General features: G+C 42.2%; 2 protein-coding genes across 2 annotated transcripts; both read right to left on the bottom strand.

Moving 5' to 3' along the window:
* Positions 1-1083: 1083 nt before the first annotated feature.
* On the bottom strand, positions 1084-7889 carry znf622 (zinc finger protein 622). Its single transcript, XM_019279225.2, has 7 exons — positions 7739-7889; positions 5105-5672; positions 4115-4405; positions 3259-3421; positions 2916-3031; positions 2662-2805; positions 1084-1670 (listed from the first exon to the last, which is right to left on the bottom strand). Exons 2-7 carry the CDS (start codon positions 5664-5666, stop codon positions 1540-1542), a joined length of 1407 nt encoding a protein of 468 aa, XP_019134770.2. The 5' UTR covers positions 5667-5672; positions 7739-7889; the 3' UTR covers positions 1084-1539.
* Positions 7890-9632: 1743 nt separating this feature from the next.
* Positions 9633-23095, bottom strand: LOC113748009 (GTPase IMAP family member 7-like). Its single transcript, XM_027290338.1, has 4 exons — positions 23015-23095; positions 21499-22533; positions 21226-21311; positions 9633-10933 (listed from the first exon to the last, which is right to left on the bottom strand). Exons 3-4 carry the CDS (start codon positions 21248-21250, stop codon positions 10035-10037), a joined length of 924 nt encoding a protein of 307 aa, XP_027146139.1. The 5' UTR covers positions 21251-21311; positions 21499-22533; positions 23015-23095; the 3' UTR covers positions 9633-10034.
* Between the last annotated feature and the right edge of the window lie 765 nt (positions 23096-23860).

The raw sequence follows: 23860 nt of genomic DNA, 5'->3' as shown, positions 1-23860 counted from the left end.
ATTTAATGTCAATGGTTGCAGATATTTCGAGCGAGCCTAAAAATAAATTTTCCATGATAGTTTTGAAACAACTCCAGGAAACAGAGAGAGGGAGCCAATCAGGACGAAGCACAGAGCTGCGTCGGTCCAATCAGAGTTTCCAGCAGCTGAAATGAAACAAACACTTTCCCCGGCTTCCTGCTGACTGGCAGTGAAACACTGACAGAGTTTAGTCTCAGTTTCATTTGGCATCGAGCTAAATCGAGTTGAACTGCAGCAGATTCGAAGACGAGTGAAATAAATCAGCTGTTTGTGTCTGAAACGATCAAACCGTCACTCTGGTTAAAAGAATCATCTCCTCCCTCGACCTGCACGGTGCTAATGCCTCTCAGCCATCTGCCCTGTTTCTCTCCCAAGTCGTCCTGATCAATTAGTCTCCTTCTCGCCGTCGGCCTGTCTACGCAGCCTCCCCCCCCTCCCCCTATCTGTGTTTTCCTGTAGACTCTGTCAAACGGCGGCGTACAGTACGGGCAGAGTGCCCTAAACCCCTGAAACCATCGCGCCGCAAACACTCTCCCGGCCTGCAAAAGGAAGTGGAGAGAGCCTGCCAAGGATAAAGTGGAGGACCACAAACAAATGGAGTAACTGAGCTCATTAAAGGGGCGGTGTGTGTGTGTGTGTGTGTGTGTCAGCATCCTGCCGAAGCCCGATCGGCTTTCGATGACATCATCTGCACCACGAGGCGCTCATGGAGTCATTGATAAATCTGACACACCTGAAACGAACCACGGCGACGAAGACGAGCCCAGATCGTTCTGTTTGGGAGAGGTGAAATGTTTAAAGCTACTCCACAAGCAAAAGTAACAGAGTACTCACTGTGAAGGAGAGCAGGGCGTCTGAAAAGATTTGGACATTTCTGCGTTTTCAGAGTTTAATGGACAGATGGTCGTTCTAAACGTGGACAGACAGTGTGGCTCGTGCAATCTGCAGTGATTCGTCCGGAGATTTTTAAATTTCAACAACGACGCTGCAAACATCAGAGCCTGTGACAGTTTTAGCACCGAATGAGTTTGTTACACCTGAAAACAAAAGAAGACTGCCGTGTACCCGATAAATATCAAACATTTATTTGGTTGGTTGTATCACGAGCACATTAAATCATCAAGATGGAATCCCGCCATTGGTCTACAAAAATAATAATAGTGTGTTATGTAACTGATTAGACTCCAACATGATTTTACAAATGTGATTCATTCAGAACTTCCACCTTAAGTCCGATCAAGGAAGTCAATGTCAATCTGATTTAAGGTGGACCTGGACTCTCCACACAGTTGAAGCAGCATGACAGAGACGTCTGAAAGTTGGAAATGTGGATTCCTCGTACGAGAACTCCCAAGAAACTCGGTCGATTTCCGTCAGTTCTGCAGCTGACGAACCTCCGAACGACGCGATGTGATTGACACGTGAACCGACCGGCTGCCGTCTGAGTTTTGAGCTCAGTCTGACGGGATCTTAACATTTTCAGGATCCACCAGTCTGTGTCACATCTCCAGTCCCAGTTTAGAACATGACCTGGGCTCTGAAGTGCTTCTGCTTGGTGGCGTTGTGGCTCATCCCCATCTTCAGCATCCACTTTGACTTCATCATCTGTACGTACTGCATGTCTCTCGGTTTCTGATGGAAGCTGTTGCCTACGAGAGAGAGACAGAGGAGAAGCATGTCATGATGTGTTCAGGAGCACTTTCTTCTTACAGTCATAATGAAAAGCAAACACAAGGGGGAGCTCTTTCCACGTCACTCACTCAGGTCAGGGTGGAAAATACGCACACGCAGAAAAGAAACTTTCCTCAGCAGAGTTGAAGTTTTCTATCACTTAAGTTTTCCTCATCTTTATTTTCATGATCCAGAACTGAACTAAACAAACTCCCAGAACGAAGAGAGTCCCAAACTCTCTCAGGCCTTTCTGTACCTCAGCTTAGATAAACAGAAACTCTGCTTCAGTCCTTTTCTCACTTGAAACATTTGAAAAATTTGATCATGTCAATCTGGAAATGGTGATTTGATTGTGATGTGTGCCTCACTGCTCTCTGGCAGTGAAAAATCCTTCTCTCGTCTCCGGCTGCAACATGAAACGTGATCACGCCGATGACTTGAAGCCCTGAGAGTCTCTGCACCGAGTCACTGAGTCGGACTTTGTCCCCTCTCGCTCCCTGACATCCTCAGACGCTTCGTTCCTGCTCGTCCCATCGGCCAAATCTCCACAAAGGTGACGGAGCGTTTGCAGCTAGAGCTGCCCGAGGAGATGCAGACTGTGTCAGCTTTTAAACGGCTTTGTAAAACGGCCTTTAGCTTTAGCTGACCTTTTCATATGCTGACCACTTCTATGCATATAAACGATCCATTTTTAAGCCCCCATAACTGAACGGTTTGAAGCACAGATGAAAATGTTTCTGTCTCGTTTTTTCATGGAGCTGAATCGCTGATAAAAAGTCAACGTTACGAAGGTTTCCAAGCTTCACAGCTGCCTCAGCTTTCAGTGAAAAGGAAACACCCGACTGAGTAACCTGCACTGATACCTCTAAATGAATACATTTGATCATCTTCACAGAATAAAGAAGAGTCCCTCCTCTCCTTCACATTCTGTTCCTGATCATTTGTTTTCCTGCCCCGCTCCGATCTTACCTCCGTCTCCTCCCCAGCCCAGAGCTTTGTACTGCCGCAGAACTCTGCCAACGGCGTTCCTGTTGTGGGTCAGAACCACCGCTCTCTGAGCTCCGAACCGCTGTTTGTAGTACCTCATGAGGGAGCGGTGGCCGATCTTAGCGCCTGGAGGAAAAAAAAGGACGAACGCGATGAGTATAAACTGATGAGAAACTGACTGACTTCCTGAGCGGCAAACCATCACAGTACAGGAGCAGGAAGCAGAGAACGATCACCTGAAGGAAGCGTCAGCTCCAGCGTTTCATCGTCGTACTCCAGGCTCTTGTCATCAGGCAGCTCCTCTTCGTCCATCTCGGCGTCCTCGCCCTCCTTCTTGTCCGGGTAGCTGCTCCTGTTTGGCAGCACACAAAGAAAACGTGTGAATCAGAAGGATTCAGGATAAACGCCTTCCTGTTGCCTTCAGATGCTCGAATACGCGAAGGAGGCGGAAACAAGCCGAGGGCCAGCTGCGTGTTTCCGTCCGCCTCGTAAAGTCGACAAGTTTTACAAGCTGTTCATCTCTAAATAAAACGAATATCTGAGCCGCATCAACAGAATAACTTTAACTGACTTCATTACCTGAAGTCGTAGAAGTCTGCAAACTCCAGAGCGGCGTCGCCGTCTGTGAAGAGTTTACAGTGGCTCTTGTCGGTCATGTGACTCTGCACGGCTTCTGCCGAGTAGAACGAGCGTCCCTTCTCGTTACACCACAAGCAAACGTTCCCAGCGCCGACCTTCTCTCCTGTAACACCAGAACAAAATACATCTGTCAGTCAGGACAGGAGCAGCGAGAGGCAACAGTTTAAGTAAACATAATCATCTGAGTGAAGTCGTTAATAAAAAGGATTCAGGGTCAAGTGTAAGCCCGCCGTGCCGTCACCCGTTCATTTGAAAGTCGCCACATCGTCTTAAACTTTAAATTCAATGACTTTCCAGGCCCAAGTCCCTCAAATTCAAGGACACAACAGGGACGGATCAAAGTTATCAACAAAGTAACAACACTGAGAATAGAAAGATATCAAAATAACTTCAGTTTCTATTGTTGCACTAAATATTTAAATTTACCCACGTGTGTTTACGTCCATTTTCCACCTCAAGGTCAGAAACTTTCAAGGATTTCAAGGACTCGTGGAGATATGTGATCAGCTGTTCCTAGTCTGACAGACTTGTCAATCACACGGACGCCCTAAAACACACCGCTAGATTTTAAAACATCATGCTGAGCGGACACTAGAGACTGAGACCATGAACTTTATTAATTAAACTGATTATTGAGCTCGTAAATCAACTGAGAGGTGGAGCCGCCCCCTGCTGGACATTTGTAACACTGGCATCACTTTTCAGACACACAGACGCTCGGTCCGCAGATTTTACAAGATGATCAGGACACCCCGAGAAGATCGTCTCTCTCCTCGCGTTCTCACGTCAGACTCACCGAGGTAGCGGATGAGGCCCTTGAGGTCGACGAGGAACTCCACGTCGGGGATGAAGAAGCTGTGCACTTTGGTCATGTGGGCGACGTTCTTCATGAGCGACTTGGAGTGGTGGGAGCAGAACAGGCAGTCGGTGACGGGGATGGAGCCCGGCAGAGCGGCTGGTTGAGGGTCGGACTGAGCCGCTGAGTCTCCTTCCTCTTGGTCCATCATCTCCTCCTCCTCCTCCTCCTCCTCCTCGTCCTCCATTTCATCGTCGTCCTCTTCCTCCTCCTCGACGTCCTCCCAATCCTCTGGAAGATTTTTATTAGAACATGGTCAACATTCTGTATTTTTATCTTAAAACCAAACAAACTTTTACTGTGACACATCTGAGCGAGCGGCTATGACAAAACAAAAATTTTCCAGGACAGTGCAGATCTGGGGCGGCAACAGTTCAGACTGGGTGGCCGGTTCAGGTCAAGCATGCAGGACGGGACTGTGGCTGCACCTCGAGCAAGGTACCGAATCCCAAACTGCTCCACGTGTGGCTGCTGTTCATAATTTCCCCTTGAGGGATCAATGAAGTATCTATCTATCTCTCTATTTTCTATTATTTCTGCTCATATTAATCAATTTTCCAGGTTTTCCAGGATGCGTTGGTACAGCGAGGGCATGATTAAATCATCGTTATTATTATTATTTCAGAAAACTTGAGTGATTGGAGTTTGTGATATTTTCTCTTCTTCCTCTGCGTCGTGCAGCCACAAACACTCACTACAGCAAAAAAATGTGGATTAATCCGCCGCTGAAAATAGTCCCCACACACCTGCACATATAGTCTTATTTTAATGTAGATCTTCAGTGGGAACCAATGGGCTCGAGGCAAAGCGCCACAGGCTGGGACAGACTCAGGATATTTCCACAGTTCGTTACAGTATTTTGATTCCATCGCTCAGCTCCTCTTAGCAGCTGTAAATAAAAAAGTTTACTCAGTGACGTCTCCTCCTTACCTTCCCCAGCTGTGGCTCCTTCTTCTCTCTCTCGCCTCTTGGCCTGCTCCTCCAGCCACATCATCCTGGGAGGTTTCTCCAGCTTCTCCAGCTTCTCCGTCCTCTGCGCCTTCCCCTGGCTGGCCGGGCTCGACCTGTGCTGCTCCTTCAGGGCCTGCTGCAGGGCCTCGTTCCTGGCGTCGTGGTCCACCTTCTCGTCGCCGAGCCCCTTCTCCAGGTTCTTCTCGTTCAGCTTCTCCACTTTCCTCTGGGCGGCCAGCAGAGCCTGCCTCTCCGCCTGCTGGTGTTTGTGGGACTGCAGGTGGTTCTGGTAGGCGTTGGCGCTGGAGAACTTCTTGCTGCAGACGGCGCAGCCCTCGGTGCTCGCCGCGTCGCTCAGCTGCTGCTCGGCGGCCACCCGCTGTGCCAGGACGCGCTCCTGAAAGTTCTCGGCGGTGACCGGCGGCATGTCGGCCACCTTCCGCTTCAGGTTGTAACGGTGCCAGTCGGTTTTGTAGTGCGCCCGCTGCACCTCGCCGTCTGTGAACGCCACTCGGCAGCTGATGCAGGTGTAGGACGACATGGCAACCTGAAGGCAAGAGGGCGGAGTCAACATACGACACGCTCAGAAACTAGGGCTGCAAAATTCCAGGAATTGGAAACTTTCCATGGGCATATATATATATTTTAGCATAATCTTCAAACTTGATAAATAAATCTGGTGAATTGTTTTATTTTGCACGTCTAAATGTTTAGATTTATGTTTGGACACGATGCAGTTTGTTTAAATTACCCTCGATTTACAGTTAATTCCCCAAAACTTTCATAATTCCCATGGAAAGTTTCAGAAAGTCTGCAACCCGATCAGAAACCCAAATATACTGTACGCCATCTGTCCTGCAAAAGAGAGAGAGCCTCGCAGATTTCCTCAGTTACTCCAGCTCATACGATTCTTCCAGTTGTTTTTTATTTTGTGCAAACTGTCCAGAAGTTCAACTTACGACCTTTAATGAGGCTGAGCCTGCAAATATCTGACAGGTTCTCTTATAAAGTGACAGAAACGATGAAAAAGTTTCTTTCTAAACCGAATAATTCACATTTCCAGTCACATACGAGTCTGTTTTTAATCCATCCATGGTGCTTATTCACTGCAGAGGTCTGATCGACTCTTACTGCAACTCTTCTTAAATTATGCTTTGCATCCTATAGGTCTTAATTTTTCTTCTTATTTGTTTCGTCGTTGTAGTTTTTATGCTTTTTACTTTTTCTTCTAATCTCTAGTTTTTCATGCAGCTGCTCTCTCTTTCCTGAAGAACTGTTTCTGCTCTGTGAAGGTGCTATAGAAAGAAATGAAGGTGAAGTTAAATATCAAACATTACAATCTAATCAGTTATTCATTACGTAATAATCTTCTTCTTCTTCTTCTTTGGGCTTTTCCCTTCAGGGGTCGCCACAGCGAATCAGTTGCCTCCATCTAACCCTGTCTTCTGCATCCTCTTCTCTCACACCAGCTACCTTCATGTCCTCTTTCACTGCATCCATAAACCTCCTCTTTGGTCTTCCTCTTCAAAACTCAGCATCCTTCTACCAATATATTCACTCTCTCTCCTCTGGACATGTCCGAACCATCTCAGTCTGGCCTCTCTGACTTTATCTCCAAAACCTCTCACATGTGCTGTCCCTCTGATGGACTCATTCCTGATCCTTTCCATCCTGGTCACTCCCAAAGAGAACCTCAGCATCTTCATCTCTGCTACCTCCAGCTCTGCCTCCTGTCTTTTCCCCAGTGGCACTGTCTCGTCATTAAGTAACAATAATAATAATAATAATACATTTTATTTCATAGGTGCCTTTCTGTCACCTTCCAAGAAATGAGAGTAGACGGCAAATAACAGAATAAACAACAAGAACCATAAAAGTATCAAATTACAAGAATACGACATTAAAAACAGTTAAAATGGGTTATTATTATTTAAAAACAGGCAGACTATAAAGTGACAGAAACGATGAAAAAGTTTCTTTCTAAACAGAATAATTGACAGAAACGATGAAAAAGTTTCTTTCTAAACAGAATAATCCACATTTCCAGTCACGTACAGCATGTAGAGTGTTGATTTTATGTGTACACATGCATATTGTTATTTTATTTATGTCTGTTTTATTTAGTTTATCTTGTTTTATTTTTATTTGGATTGTTTTCTATCTTTCAAGTATCTACTTCATGTTTTTATTGTGTTATTTATTGTGTTATTGTGTGTTATTGTGTTTGTTAAAATCCTGCTGTAGAAATAAAGTGGATTGGACACACGAGTCTGATTCCATAACAGCAGGATTGTTTCAGCATTAAATAGACAGATAATTATTAGATAGCACGTGATAATAATAATAATAATAATAATAATAATATTATATAGATACACTTGGAAAAACAAACATACTGGTCAGTGTTCACATAAAGAATAAATACCTGCATGAATTAATAAACTTGAATAACTATAGAAATGAACGTCAGCTGTCAGGTGGAGTTACAGTTATTAAAGTTATTTAACTTAATGAGTGAAACATTAAATTAAATAAAGTGTGCTAAGCTATGCTAACCTGGACTCAGTGTAAACACGGACAGGTGAGGCAGACTCAGGTGTGATGTTCACTCACCTTCCAGGAAGCTCCGGTCAAAGTGTAAATGTTTTAATGTGTTAATTATAATTAATGTTTTTAATAAAGGAATAAAACAACAAACACGCGTCACACACGAGGACTGCTGCTGCTGCTGCTGCTTCTTCTTCGTGTGTTTGTCTGTCACCTGGCGCGTTACCGCCACCTAGTGCTTCCTGTTCGTGCACGCTAACGCAGGGGTGTTCAACCAGCGGCCCGCGACCCCGAGGGGGTCCACCGACTTTCACCAGAATAACGGTGACCGTGTGTCCAGGGGCCCCATGACAAAAATAAATAAAATAAAAATCAAACTGGGCCTCCTCTCTGTGCACAGCTGGTATCCCCACATCTCTAGGACTGAACTATTGTGATGGAGAATGCAGAATGTACCAATGCTTTGCTGGAATAATCTATAACTTTAAACTCAGGGTGAATTAATTAAGGTAGGAAGGTAGATAGATAGATAGATAGATAGATAGATAGATAGATAGATAGATAGATAGATAGATAGATAGATAGATAGATAGATAGATAGATAGATAGACTTTATTTATCCCAAGCTGGGAAATTACAGTGCAGCAGCAGCAGCATTACACACAGTGACAACAGACAACATAAGAATAAAAATATAAAGAACAAACTATACATAATAAAATATCAAAATAGCAATAGTAAATAAAATATATTGTACAAAAGTATATACAGCAAATTGGCAGAGGCGAAAGGTGAAGCTGTCACTTGTTTATCTCAGTATCCTCCCACCCTAGAGAATGTGGAATTAAGCTACAATTGTAACCGTCTCCTATCTGAGCCATAACTGTAACCGTCTCCTGCGTCCTTGTAGGGAATACATAGAAGTAAACAACTTTAACCAAGTCATGCCAGTAAGACGTAAGCAGGGCGGCAGTGGATGAGCTGAGACGAATCAGGTGATAGCCAGGGGAGTGATTAGAGACAAAAGCTATACAACTATGTAGTTACAACTGTTAGTCGGATCTCACGTGGCGTTTGGCTTTAACAGACTTATGCTCTGTAGTGCGATCTCCAGAGATCTCTGCTATACTGAATAAATGCTTGCTTGATCAAGGATATTCAACGACTCTGTTTGACATCAATCAATTCGGGTAAAATCTGGACTACGATTTCAACACTATCCCATCAAAAGCTTTACACAACTCTAATCAAAGGCTTGCAGCTGTTTTGCGTCTTGTAGTTCAATACTAGTACTAGCACAATATTTGCTGCTGGTGATTTGTGCATGCATACAAGTCTGCATACAGTATGCAGTGGAGTTCACTATTTGATGCTAGATTAAAAGCCACCATAAAAATGTGCTAAAGGCCATTTTTATTTAACCTTTACTGCCCAAAACGCATAAAAACAGGCATGTCCAAACTGTTCCACAAAGGGCCGGTGTGGCTGCAGGTTTTTGTTCCAACCAACCAAGAGCACACCAGACTTGACTAATTTAATCAACTGATCTCAGTCTTCAGAGTGTTGATTGGTCAAACTGTGTGCTCTTGGTTGGTTGGAAGGAAAACCTGCAGCCACGCCGGCCCTTTGTGGAACAGTTTGGACACCCCTGCATAAAAACAAAGACAACAAAGTAATTTCGTTATTATATTTGAAATATATGTACTCAATGATGATGGTTTAATCATTTTATATTGGGGTTTACCTATTTTTTGGGGCCCCTGTCAGTCGTGGGCCCTCGGAATTGTCCTTTTCCCCCGTATACGGCGCCCCTGTGTGAGGGTGCAGATAACTGAGAAGCTACAAACAGAGGAGGCATCTGCACTCCGAGTGGATGAATCAGTGGACGAGTCCAAAGAACAAAAACAATAACAATTATACATTAACTTTTTTTAATCAATCATAAACACATACAGGCCAATCATTTTTATAAAGGAAACTTGCTGACAACCGGAGAACATAAAGCAACAGGAATTCATACTGGTATTAATCCTCTGCAAGTCAACAAAATATACACAATGTCAAAAATATGAACAAAAGATTAATGGTAATGTCATACATTTCTCATGTCACCAGAGTTACATATCATTTATTGGAATTTATTGCAATGCAGGTTTCTGATCCAGCAAACTGATAGATAATGACATGGAGTGCAATAGCAAGCTCATAAAAATCTAAAGGTCTAAATCTTTTAAGGACAATATCAAACATTGAAATATAACCAGTTATTCACTAAGTAATTATGATTACAAATCAGGCCCTGTGAAGATTGATGAAAGATTTATAAATAACAACAGGTAGTTGATTTGCTGCAGCAAATTAACTACCAACCGAAAGCATATTTTACCCTTCTTAAAAAACCACGTGGTCTGGTCTCAGATAACTGTCTAGCCAATCTTTCCTGCCTTTGGTTCATTTCTCTCATTGTCGCCACCATCTCTCTTTCACGCTGTGCCCTCAACTCATTCTGCCTCTTCATGTCATCCATCACTTTCTTCATTTCTTCCTCGAACTTTTCCTTTATTTTCTTCTCCTGTTCCTCCTGCTCTTTGCGCATTTCTTCTTCTTTCTCTTTCAGGACTCGTTCTTTCTCCTCTTCAATCGCCTTCTCTGCTGCTTGGAACATTTCAGTGGTGTAATGATTTCCTCCGTTCTTCTCTGTTATATTTCTGATCTTGTTCAGCAGCTCTGTGACCTGAGAACGATCTTTCAGGTCATTATTAAAGACGTGGTACTGACCGTTACATTTGACCACAAGTTCCTGAAGCTCCTCGCTTTCTGCCAAGAAGTTCTCAATAGTTTCACCATCAAGCAGGTCACCATGGGTAAAGAGAACCATGCTGTATTTGTCTGATTCCTCTCCGAAGATTTTTTGAATCTTCTGAACTGTGTTCTTCTCTTCTTCTGTGAATCTGCCCAGTCTGATGACGACCAGGAAGATGTGAGGTCCAGGAGAAGCATAAGAAATGCACTGGGCAATGTCCTTATTGGTTGTCTGTTCATCAGTGCTGGTGTCAAACAGACCTGGAGTGTCGATGACAGCAACTTTTTGTCCCTCCACCTCACCAGAGGCCTTAGCAGAGTGTTTGGTCAAAGATTTAGGGGAGAACTTTGATTCAAAGCTCCTTTTTCCCAGAATGGTGTTTGCTGTGGCGCTCTTCCCAGCTCCAGTCTTCCCCACCATCACAATCCTGATCTCCTCATTATTGTATCTGGTTGGTTCTGACAGGATGAAAAAAATGTCAAATCACTTTAGATATTCATCAGATTGTCAAATATAATATGAGTAACTATGATTATTGGGCTGTTGGGATTTGAAAAACCTAGTTAGTGTTTTAAAGATAGAGTCAGGGCTCTCACAGAGTTCTGATCCTTTACAAGTAAATCATATTATTATATACATACATATTATTGAATGAAGGATAAACATGTAACCTCATGAAAAATGATTTAAAATCAAGAATAAGTAATGTTATGTGTCTGTTTAAATAGACTTTATGTGCTCAAACATGCTGATGGAAACTTTGGACAGAAGTACAGAAATGTAGCTGACAGCTGTGGTGTTATTGAATTGCATTGTATTACACTGACGTTGGTGTTTCTATTATTTTACCCATCCCATTTATATTAATGAGAGCAGCCTGAATAACAGATCTCCCTGTGTACTACAATACTCAGTTATAACTCAGGAAAATACTGCTGAATTTGAGAGAAGTTGTTTTTCCATTAGAGCACTGTCCCTTTAGAACTGATGAGACTGGTTCAATACTTTGAGCTGTGACAAGCTGTCGTCTATATAAATATTTCATATAGAAGTTACAACATTATGAATGCAGTTCATTTACTTACCATTGTGGATCTTTGCTGGCCATAGTTGGTTCTGGAGAGAAGAGCTGTCGGCTGCTGAGCTGAAGAAGTGAAGTGAAGTCTGTCTGCAACAACAGCTCCTTATATTAGACTTTGTGTAATAAACCACACCTACACTCCCATTTCTTATCTGATGTTATCATTAAAGGCTGAATGCAGCAAAAGAACCGTTTACTGCTCCCATCAACATTTACAAGAAATGCTACCAGCTCTTTTAAATAAATAATAATAATTACTGCACATAAGAGTATATCTCTCCCTTTGAATTGTAGACTGTTTTTGTGAACTCGACTACCTGACGCCCTCCACTCTCCAGATTATCTCATATTGGTTTATTTCTTGTTTTTAAATATATATTTATGGTCTGCTAGGACTGTCAGATACCTGTATGGCTGAAAGTTTTTTTTGTTTTTGTTTTTTTTACTTTTTTTTAAGAAAAACTGGGGTCATTTTCGCTTCACGTACAGCTCTCTGATAATCAAATCCTTAGATGCCAGCACATGAGTTGTCCTTCTTCAATCTGCATTCTGCCTGACTGCAACGTGCCTGATAGCACGGGTTGGTGTCCGTTGTTTCAAGCCAGGGTCCGATCTGGCCTTGGCAGATTTTTGCCAAAAGGGGCAATAGAGTCACAGAATCCCGGCGCAGGTAGAGTGGAAGGAGAAGAGAAAATGATAAGGACAGAGTGGGGAAGCCAAGCCGTTCAAGGGAAAAGACTGTGAGTCATTAAAGGCAGCAGTGAACTCATCGGCCATGGAGGGGATGATCATCGCTGACAGGATGGAGCATGGGGTTTACTGACTGGTGGGGGGCTAACATTCGAACACAATGGGGAGATGATCTGAGATTGCAGTCTCAGTCTCTTTAATGGAAACTGAGAGCCCAAAGGAAATAACAAGGTCCAATGTGTGCCCAAGATGGTGCGTTGGTTTATCAACGGATTGAGTCAAATTAAAAGTTGCCAACAGGCTTTTGAAGTCAGTGGCGAATTGGTCAGATGAACATTAAAATCCCCACATATCAGGATCTTGTCGTATTTTGGGAGAATGTCAGCCAGAAATTCAGTGAACTCATGAATAAAGCCCTTATTATATTTGGGAGGGCGGTAGACAACTGCACACAAAACAGGACTTAGGAACTCCACGGCAAACACCTGCAGTTCAAACGAGGAGTATGTACCTGTGGGAAGAAGCCGACATTTAAAATTGTCATTGAACACAGAGGCGAGTCACCCCGCGCCCCGACACTCGCGGGGAGCTGAAGAAAGAACAGCTGGGTGGAGGAGCCAGAGAAGCGCTGATTTCACCTGGTTTCACCTGGTTTCACCTGTTTTCAGTCAGCGGGAGGAAATCCAAAGAATGCGAAGTAAAAAAAGTCGTTTAGGATAAAAGTCTTATTTACAACGGACGGTGTTTGTGAGAGCCATGCGAACCAGACGCCGGTCCGTCTGTTGGGACCCCGGTTAACCGGCGGAGATTCTCCAGCGCGCGTCCCCAGGTGGGCACCCCGGCCTCCGGACGGCTGGCAGCAGCCATCGGTAGGAGTAATCCACGGAGCCTCGGATGTCGTGTCCGGCGTAATCACTGGAGAGACCAAACAGCGGATGGCGAGCATTGTACGTGGAGGACGAGGCCAGGTGAGCTTTCAGCCGGCATGGCAACCGACCAGGAAGACGCCATAAGTGAGAGGGTACGGACGCCAGAACAGGTGGCGGTGGCTTTGTCTGACCTGGATAGGTAATTTGTCCACGGAGTCGTGGATTTTTAAGAGGATCAGGCGTCACACGCCTAGAGGTGACACTTTATGCGTGAAAAGCGATAAAAACAAAACACAGAAAGGTAGCAGAGGTCAGGCCACACAACGGCGCCATCATGCCCCCAATGAGTGAGTGAATGTCAACAACAGTTGATTTTTTGGATCAAATGGGCGAATGTGATGAAATTGGAGAAGGTGAGGACGTCTAGCGTAGGGAATGGGAGCTTATGTGAGGCGTGGAAAGCTTTGAAGCGATTCCAGCCGGTCAGGTAGGAGGAGAGGGTTTGTGTTGAGGATGGAGTCTCGGGACGTGGGGACCAGGGGCCTCATGTACAAAGCATGCGGACGCACAAAAAGGGCGTAACGTCCTTTTTCCACGCTCACGTCAAATGTATCAAACGTGAAACAATCGTAGAATGTGCGTGCCCCAACGCCAATTTCATAGCTGTCGTACGCACGTTTCTACAGCTATTGTTCCTTTGGCGACACTTAGAGGTGAAGTGGGAAACTGTTAATAATGGAAAAACAAGTAGTCTTAGAGTGATGTGCACATCAGAGGCACACTTATGACTATTAACACACGCAGGTGTTTGCAATATATAAGTGGATATAAAAGCATGCGCATGTGATTAAGAAAAGGATATGTGACAAAGACAGCGTTAGCGTTGTTAGAGGACCTTGCAACGGACCCGCCGTGAGCGATTTAAGGAACGCAGGATTTACTTGCAAACCATGATGAATTGGCTCATAAGGCCGATTTCGGTTACCAAGGCCAGTGTTACTGGAGTTACTGCAGAGCTGCGGCCGGCCCGAGAGCGCAACGGGGGCCGGCGGCCGGCTGCCTGACTGCGCTGGGGTTCCCGGCAACAGGGCATTCCAGCGGAGGCTGGCCATCGGTCAGGAGTGTGCCAGTCAACCCTGAGCCCGAGCCATGCCAGCTGTGTGGGACGGAAATCCCGAATGTCTTCCTGGTACATCAGATTCCCGTACAAGCCGTTGAACAGGCCGACATTAAAGCAAAGTTTGCAGCGAGAGCGGTCCCCTAATGTAATCGAGCTATTGACCTGCACACACATGTGCTATAAAAGCGCCTCAACAGGATGATTTTTTTAGTTAGTAGGGAAACATTTTCATTCCACTCAATGTTCAAATCATATGTGATGCGCGAATGCCGCTAACTAACAACACAGATCGTGGGGCAAAGGTGCCGGTGGGTTCAACTCACGACTCATTCATTATGAAAACAGCATTGCTGAGAAACAGGCTGGAACTGGCCGTGCGCGATGGGTGGCTTCTATCGTTTAATTGTCCCTATGTAACGCTGGATTACTACGAAACAATTAAACGAATAAACTCTTACTTACCCAAAGCCGTGCCAGTGTGCCAGTGGCATATTTGGGCATGTGCGCATTCAAATATCATTTTTTTGGTTTTCTTTCCTTTATTTTCTGCTGGTGAAGAAATTAGAGCTGGCAGAGCTTTCTAACAAGCCCCTGATTGCTCCGCGTGTTAATATCTTTAGTAAAAGCGGGCGTAAAGGTCACCGCAGCGCCACACTGCCAACCTGTGGGTGCGCTGCTCGCATCCCACGGCATTTCCAGCCTCACACACACGCTCCCACTCACGTCTTTTTTTTTTTTTTTTTGTCATATATCCTGTTGACAGGGAACCAACCAGAATCTCCACTTCATTCACTAGAATCTTTAGCTTAGACTCTGTGAATTCATTTTCTTTCCTTTGTTCACGCGTTATCTGATCGGACAAAGAGGTGAATCTCAGGTCCAGGCCTATAATGGATTTGCATATGTAAATGGGGGCGTGGACAGGGAGGAGTTGCACGTGCGCTCAATTCCACGTTGATTGGCATGTACAAAAGAAACGTGCTTGGATCCATGCGAACGCACACTTTGATACATCTGAATTTTTTTGTGCTTACGACAGTTTTTCGGGTTCTGGCGTACGCCAATTTTTTTAGTAGGAAATCACGCAGTATTTGTACATGAGGCCCCAGTGTGTCCAGCTGCGAGTCAGTTGAAGATGGTGGTTGAATACGGGGGATCGGAGTTGGAGGGGGTCGAAATCTGGAGCAAGAGTTTGAATGTGTGGTGGCTCTTGTAAAAAAAATGTCCAAACATGATTTTTTCTCTGCAAACCTTCATAGAAAATAACAGATTTACTGACATAACCAACAATTGTCTGTAAGGAGGACTTTCCTCTAAACGCACGAAAGAACTTCAACATATCAAGCTTTGTGGCAGGAGACTCCAAACTTTGAACACTAACATACATTTAAAAACATTTTAATATAATTGTAAAACAGAGATTTTGCTGGTCAGTGTCGTAAAGCGTTACGTACGTGTCTCCTGACCCGGAGCCCAAAGTTACATAATGTAGAATAACAGGATGACGAGACAGCATTCACCTGATCACAAGTTTTTACAGATTACAGTTAGTTTTCTGACCAGTGAGGGGGGCTGTTGTGTAACGTCTGTGTCCATGCATAGGGCGGCTTGGTGACAACAGGGAACAGTTAAAATGTGCTGCAGTTACATAAAATGAAAAGAAAACAAGCTCCATGTATAAAAAATAAATAACTTTGGATTATTAACTACGACCATACTGTTTTTTGGTTTCCACCGGTTCTTGTCTGACACTGCAGTAAAAAATAAGAGTTAACAATAAAAGACTCAAACTTGAAAATGTCAACAAATCATTTATCAGCTTTATTTCATGATCACCAACATATAATATTATGGACATATTCTCGAATTCAATGACATTACACGTTACACTGACTCACAAAATCTGCTAGCAGATGTTAATTATAAATTAAAATGTCTTAATTGAATATGTCACCCATCAAAATACATAAAAAAAAGGACATACCAATAACAACAGCTCCTCTAAATGGCAGGGTGTTTTGGAAGATAAATATCAAACATTGAATCGAATCAGTTATTCATTAAGTAATACATAAACAGCAATAAATGTATACACCATACACAGTCAACACCCAGTTCTTTTGAAAAGGTATTTTTAATACATGCATGGGACATAACAGTTTGCATTGGAGAAATTAAAAGGCTTTTTTCAAGACCTTGTTAATCCTTTTCTTCAATTATTGGAAGGTCTCCTCTCAGCTTCCTTCTAGCCTGGTCTTTCCACTTTGTTTAATTTTCTTCTCTCTTTTCTCCCAGTTTCTCGTTCACGCCCTGCCACTAACCTCATTGGTCTCTTCATTTTAATCTTTAATTTGTTTCTTGTTTCTCGTACGTTTGAAAGGGCACTGTACTAAAATCGACTTGAGAAATGGAAAGCAAGAAACTACCTTTATTATTATACTTAAAGTGAATATAGCCACTATAGTTAATTAACTATTTACTCAAAACAGGGTCTTTGTGAAATATACGATACAGTAAGAGAGAAACAGTTTGCATAGAAAGTCCGAAAAAGGTCTTGTTAACCCCAGTATGTATTTAATGCATCGATTATTTTTCCCAAATGCCACTTATGAATTTAATTAGAAGGATTGTTCTCAGCTTCCTCTCGAGCCTTTCTTTCCTGCATTTTTTTCATTTCTCTCCTTTTCCTCCTCCATCTCCTTTCACGCTGTGCCCTCAACTCATCTGCCTCTTCTTCGTGCATCCATCATTTCTTCATTTGTTCCTCGTACTTTTCCTTTATTTTCTTCTCCTGTTCCTCCCTCTCTTTGCACATTTCCTCTTCTCTCTCTTTCAGGATTCGTTCTTTCTCCTCTTCAATCGCCTTCTCTGCTCTCTGGAACATTTCATGTGGTGTAAGGGCTTCCTCCGTTCTTCTCTGTTATATTTCTGATCTTGTTCAGCAGCTCTGTGACCTAGAAGGATCTTTCAGGTTATTATTGAAGACGTGGTACCTGTTACATTTGGCCACAAGTTTTGGAGCTCTTATCTTCTCCCCCAAGAAGTCCTAATAGGTTTCCCTTCGAGCAGGTCACCATGGTAAAGAGAACCATGCTGATTTGTCTGATTCCTCTCCAAAGAGTTTTTTGAATCTCCTGAACTGTGTCTTCTCTTCTTCTGATGAATCTGCCTAGTTTATTAGGACCAGGAAGATGTGAGGTCCAGGAGAGCATACGAAATGCCTCTGGCAATATGTTGATTGGTTTGTCCTTTTTTCAGTGTTGGTGCAAACAGACCTGGAGTGTCGATGACAGCAACTTTTTGTCACCCCACCTCACCAGAGGCCTTAGCACAGTGTTTGGTCAAAGATTTAGGGGAGAACGTTGATAAAAAGCTCTGTTTCCCCAGAATGGTGTTTGCTGTGGCGCTCTTCTCCCAACTCAGTCTTCCCCACCACACAATCCTGATCTCCTCATTTGATATCGGTTCTGATTGGGGATGTAAATGGACAAACATTTATCACTTTAGGTATTCATCAGATTGTGCAAGTACCAGATTAGTAACTTTGACATTAACATCTTTGTAATTTTGTTTTGTTCTAATTTGAAACAGACTTTACCTGACAACTTTGGCTCCTTTGCAGGATACAAAATAATTACTCCAAATCTGAAATATTATTTATGGATGAAAAGAAGAGACTGAACCTCCAATTCATATTCCCTTATGGTCTTACAAAATGGTTCACCAATTAGGTGTTACGATCCCTCTACTACTGACAAAAATAATAACTAATAATACAACACACTGACAGATAAGGTTACCCAGCTTATGAATAGGTGGATTTATCATCAAACTCCTCCCATCATTATTTTTGTGAGTCTCAGTGTTTTTCCAAAAACAAGTTAGACAGACTGCTTCAGCATCAGAAATAAATACCTTGTGTTGTTTCCTTGTACTTTGTTGCATCGTTGATTATTCAGTTGAACTTCCCTGTTCAGAAGGAACAGAAGGAACCACAAAGATGCAGGAGGACTGGATAATCAAGCTGTATAGATTATATCATGAAACAGACACCTGCAAACACTCCTCATGTGATGACTTGTCTTCATTAATGTTGACCAAACTGACAAGACAGAAACTAAAGACGTCAAACCGTATACTTTGATTGATTTGAGCTACAAACTTTAAGGTTGTTTCAGTTGTTTTTATGGACTTTCAAACTGTGGCGGGAAGCTTTTCCTGTTACAAAGGAAACATTGCTGGTAACACAGAACAGAAAGCCTCTGCAAGTCAGCAAAATCCACAATATGAAAAATATAAACAGAGTTAATGGTAAGGATCATACATTTCTCAGGTCACATGTAGTTTCTTGGTGAGTTACAGATCATTTATTGTACTTTGTGAGGTGCTTCTGATAAAATAAATGAATCTATGTAATGCAGGTTTCTGATTCACCACAGCCTGATTTTTATTGACTTTTTCATTTCCATGAAGTCAAACCCTGTTTTTGATTTTTTGTTGCATTTTCAGCAACAGTCAATGTATTTGCAGTAGTTTTCATTTGTGGTGTCACTGATCCAAATTGCCTTCACACAATTCTACTCAGTGGAAAAGATTCATGAATGTTATCCAGCTCCCTACAGCTAGTTACATTTTAACAAACTAACCCTTTTATTGTTTTTTATACATATTGTCTGCTTTCATTTAGTGTGCTATGCAACTTTTTTAAGTGTCCTTATTAAAGTTATTATTTTTGATCATCATTGGTATTATTATGGTATGTGTTTCTAATTTCTACTTTCTTGTAGAAAAGTACAAACACATACTAATATGAGAACAGACGTATGATGACCAGGTGAGAACATACAAAACAAACAAACACTTTAGAAGTGTAATTTATTGTCAACAAAATCAAGTCAAGCCCACATTTGATTCATTAACCCAAAAGTACAACTCACTTTACCATCTGAACACATTTATCACTGTCTGTTGTTAGATCATCCATTTGGCTAAAGAGAACAAAAAATGATTTTAACAGGATCAAAAAATAATAAGCATAAAAACAAAAAAACCAAGCAACCAAGGCTGAAATCTTATGGGTTAAAAAGTTAATTAAAATGTTAATTCATGGTCATTTGCAGATAATAATAGAACATGGAAGGTTAACTGAAAAGTAATCAGTAATTCAAGCTGTGAGATAATAGAATGTAGTGGAGTGAAAATACTTTCAAATTGTTCAGATTTATTATCGTTTTTCGTTTTCTTTTTCCAGTTAAATCAAAGCAGGTCACTTTCATTCATGTAGTCCAATAACACATATAATCATAATCACATACACTGTACAACAGACCCCCTTTTGTTTTCATAGAAAGTCATCCTACATTTCTATGGTTCCTTAACTACAAACAGCATCTTAATACAGTATTTTATTGATACGTATTGTATTAAGATGGAAATGGAAAAACAGAAACTATCCTTTATGACACAATCACTTCACCAGAAAACATTTAGTGGTCACCTACACCAGTTTTAAAACCCAGAACTGACTGTCTGTCATTATTACAGATTAAACCAAACAATAAACTCACAATAATAATAATAATCAATACATACAATGAGACAGAACAGTCTGCATTAGAAAATCAGAAAAGGTTTATTATTGAATGGAAACAATCAATGAATAGCATCTGTCGATGTGCTATCTGAGCTAGTGTGTTTCTAGCTTTATTTCCTGCAATTTCTTTCATCCCTTTTGTATCTCTCCTTTGGTGTGCCTTCAGCTCATGGCCTCTTTTGTCATTTCTGCTTTCTTGATGGTACTGTTATTTTGCTCGTTCTCTTTTGGCATTTCCTTTCTTTTTTCAGGATTCGTTTTTTCCTCTTTGATCACCTTCTCTCCTATTTTGAACGTTTCATGGTTGTCTGTAATGGGTTCCTCGTTCTTCTCTGTTTATATTCTTGATCTTGTTCAGCAGCTCGGTGACCTGAGAACGATCTTTCAGCTTATTATTGAAGACGTGGTAGTGACCGTTACATTTGGCCACAAGTTCCTGAAGCTCCTCGCTTTCTGCCAAGAAGTCCTCAATAGGTTTCCCTTTGAGCCAGTCACCATTGGTAAAGAGAACCATGCTGTATTTGTCTGATTTCTTTCCGAAGATTTTTTGAATCTTCTTAACTGTGTTCTTCTTTTCTTCAATGACTCTTTCCAGTCTAATGACGACCAGGAAGATGTGAGGTCCAGGAGAAGCATAAAAAATACTCTGGATCATATTTTTAACTGTTGTCTCTACATCAAACAGACCTGGAGAGTCGATGACAGCAACTTTTTGTCCATCCACCTCACCGTAGTCCACCGTAGCAAAGGGTACGGTCAAAGATTCAGAGCTCTGTTTTCCCAGAATGGTGTTTGCTGTGGCGCTCTTCTCAACTGCACTCTTCCCCACCATCACAATCCTGATCTCCTCATTATTGTATCTGATTGGTTCTGACGGGATGAAAAAAATGTCAAATCACTTTAGGTATTCATCAGATTGCCAAATATAATATGAGTAAAGTATATAGACATATATTACTGAATGAAGGATAAACATGTAACCTCATGAAAAATGATTTAAAATCAAGAATAAGCAATGTTATGTGTCTGTTTAAATAGACTTTATGTGCTCAAACATGCTGATGGAAACTTTGGACAGAAGTACAGAAATGTAGCTGACAGCTGTGGTGTTATTGAATTGCATTGTATTACACTGACGTTGGTGTTTCTATTATTTTACCCATCCCATTCATATTAATGAGAGCAGCCTGAATAACAGATCTCCCTGTGTACTACAATACTGAGTATAAACTCAGAAAAATACTCTGAATTTGAGAGAAGTTGTTTTTCCATTAGAGCACTGTCGGCTTTAGAACTGATGAGACTGGTTCAACACTTTGAGCTGTGACAAGCTGTCGTCTATAAATAAATATTTCATATAGAAGTTACAACATTATGAATGCAGTTCATTTACTTACCACTTGTGGCATCTTTGCTGGCCATAGTTGGTTCTGGAGAGAAGAGCTGGTCTGCTGCTGAGCTGAAGAAGTGAAGTGAAGTCTGTCTGCAACAACAGCTCCTTATATTAGACTTTGTGTAATAAACCACACCTACACTCCCATTTCTTATCTGATGTTGTCATTAAAGGCCAACAAACCCTGTTGTTCACTCCTCCCATCATTATATTTGTGAGTCTCAGTGTTTTTCCAAAAACAAGTTAGACAGACTGCTTCAGCATCAGAAATAAATACCTTGTGTTGTTTCCTTGTACTTTGTTGCATCATTGATTGTTCAGTTGAACTTTCCTGTTCAGAAGGAACGACAAATATGCAGGTGGACTGGATAATCAAACTGTATTAGATTATATCAATGAAACAGACACTGCAAACACTCCTCATGTGATGACTTGTTGTCTTCACTAATGTTGACCAAACTGACAAAGACTGAAACTAAAGACGTCAACCGTATACTTTGATTTGATTTGCGCTACAAACTTTAAGGTTGTTTCAGTTGCTGTGCCATCAGCTCCTTCTGCCTCTTCAAGTCATCCATCACTTCCTTCATTTGTTCCTCGTACTTTTCCTTTATTGTCTTCTCCTGTTCCTCCCTCTCTTTGCGCATTTCTTCTTCTTTCTCTTTCAGGATTCGTTCTTTCTCCTCTTCAAACGCCTTCTCTGCTCTCTGGAACATTTCAGTGGTGTAATGATTTCCTCCATTCTTCTCTGTTATTGTTATGATCTTGTTCAGCAGCTCTGTGACCTGAGAACGATCTTTCAGGTCATTATTGAAGACGTGGTACTGACCGTTTCATTTGGCCACAAGTTCCTGAAGCTCCTCGCTTTCTTCCAAGAACTTCTCAATAGGCTGCCCTTCGAGCAGGTCACCATGGGTAAAGAGAACCATGCTGTATTTGTCTGATTCCTCTCCAAAGATTTTTTGAATCTTCTGAACTGTGTTCTTCTCTTCTTCTGTGAATCTGCCCAGTCTGATGACGACCAGGAAGATGTGAGTTCCAGGAGAAGCATAAGTAATGCTCTGGCTAACGTCATTAGTGGTTGTCTGTTCATCAATGCTGGTGTCAAACAGACCTGGAGTGTCGATGACAGCAACCTTTTGTCCATCCACCTCACCAGAGGCCCTAGCACAGTGTACGGTCAAAGATTTAGGGGAGAACTTTGATTTAAAGCTCTGTTTTCCCAGAATGGTGTTTGCTGTGGCGCTCTTCCCAGCTCCAGCCTTCCCCACCAACACAATCCTGATCTCCCCAGCATTGCATGTGGTTGGTTCTGAGGGGTAGATTGGATATTATTGATTTACAGCACATTTTCTCCTTATTATATTAAGGACATTTATGATGCAGAAATATGGTTGGGTAGATTCTCACTCAAACAAATAAAAGGATGGAGGGAACACTGTAGTGAGTGAGATGAAGAATTGTAAAGTTGTCATTGGTACACAAAATCATTAGATGCATAAAATGCATACAATACAACGTCAGTTTTGCACAAAGGTAGCTACATTTCCTTGAATTAACAGAAAAATGTCAGGTGGATGGATGTGTAGATGAGGACAAGTACGTATACAGTATCTGTTCTGCAGGACTCTCAGGTAATCTGTCCAGATTTCAGTCACCTCCCATTGAAAACAAAATGCCTCTATCGCTGCCAACACAGAGGTGTTAACTGCCGCAGTGAACATAGATCAGATAGAAAGAAGGAATGTCGAGAGAAGAGTTTGCTGAATTTTTTGGAGGGTTGACATACTTACCATGTTTGGCTTCTTTGGCATTGCTGGCCATGTTTGGTTTTTAGAGGACAGAGCAGGTATGCTGCTGAAGTGAAGATTAAGTCTGTAAACACACCTCTTGATATAAAAGCTTCCTTCACCAAACCACACCCATATGCAACATCATATGTCACAATGCTGACAACAAAGCACAGTGAAACTAGTTATTCTACTGTAGACTACCTATGTTTAGCTCCACCTTTAACTCCATAACCCCTGATCCTGTCAAGCCATCCAGCTCTTGAATTCTGTGGATGACACCACCCTCAGGATGAGTCTGCCTCCAGGTGAGAGATTGACCATCTGGTGACCTGGCAAGGACAGAACAACTTAGAGTTCCACATTCTAGACTGTTTTTTCCAGTTTCTTCGAGCCTGCAGAGGGACCGTCGCTTACATGGACCACTATCCCCTCCATCCATAGACTCTAATGTAGATGTCATGTTCATGTAAAGTTTCCACTCAGTGCATTTCATTAAATCAAATCTCTGCACATTGCATATATGTTGGACTCCTGTGAGTCCTGGGAGATCCAGGATCCCTGGAATCTGAATGTTTCCACAGCAGACGCAGTGCTGTCGAGTATGGTAATTATTGTTAAGATAATTTGTCCTCTAATTGATTTCTCTGGCTGTGTCTTTCACACTGTATTGTCACTCCTGGCCATTAGAGGGTGTCAATAAGGGAATAGTTGATGTGTTGAAGTTGCATAAAATGAAATATAATGAAATGCATTCAACCAGGGTGCAAAATACAGGAAACTTTGGCTACTCTTACTAAGACATGAGCTCCCCAGAAAACATAATTTGCCCTGCATTTCTGTAGCTGA

This window comes from Larimichthys crocea, chromosome II, assembly GCF_000972845.2.
Source record: "Larimichthys crocea isolate SSNF chromosome II, L_crocea_2.0, whole genome shotgun sequence".
NCBI lineage: Eukaryota > Metazoa > Chordata > Actinopteri > Sciaenidae > Larimichthys > Larimichthys crocea.
This window is presented reverse-complemented; position numbering and strand designations above follow the sequence as displayed.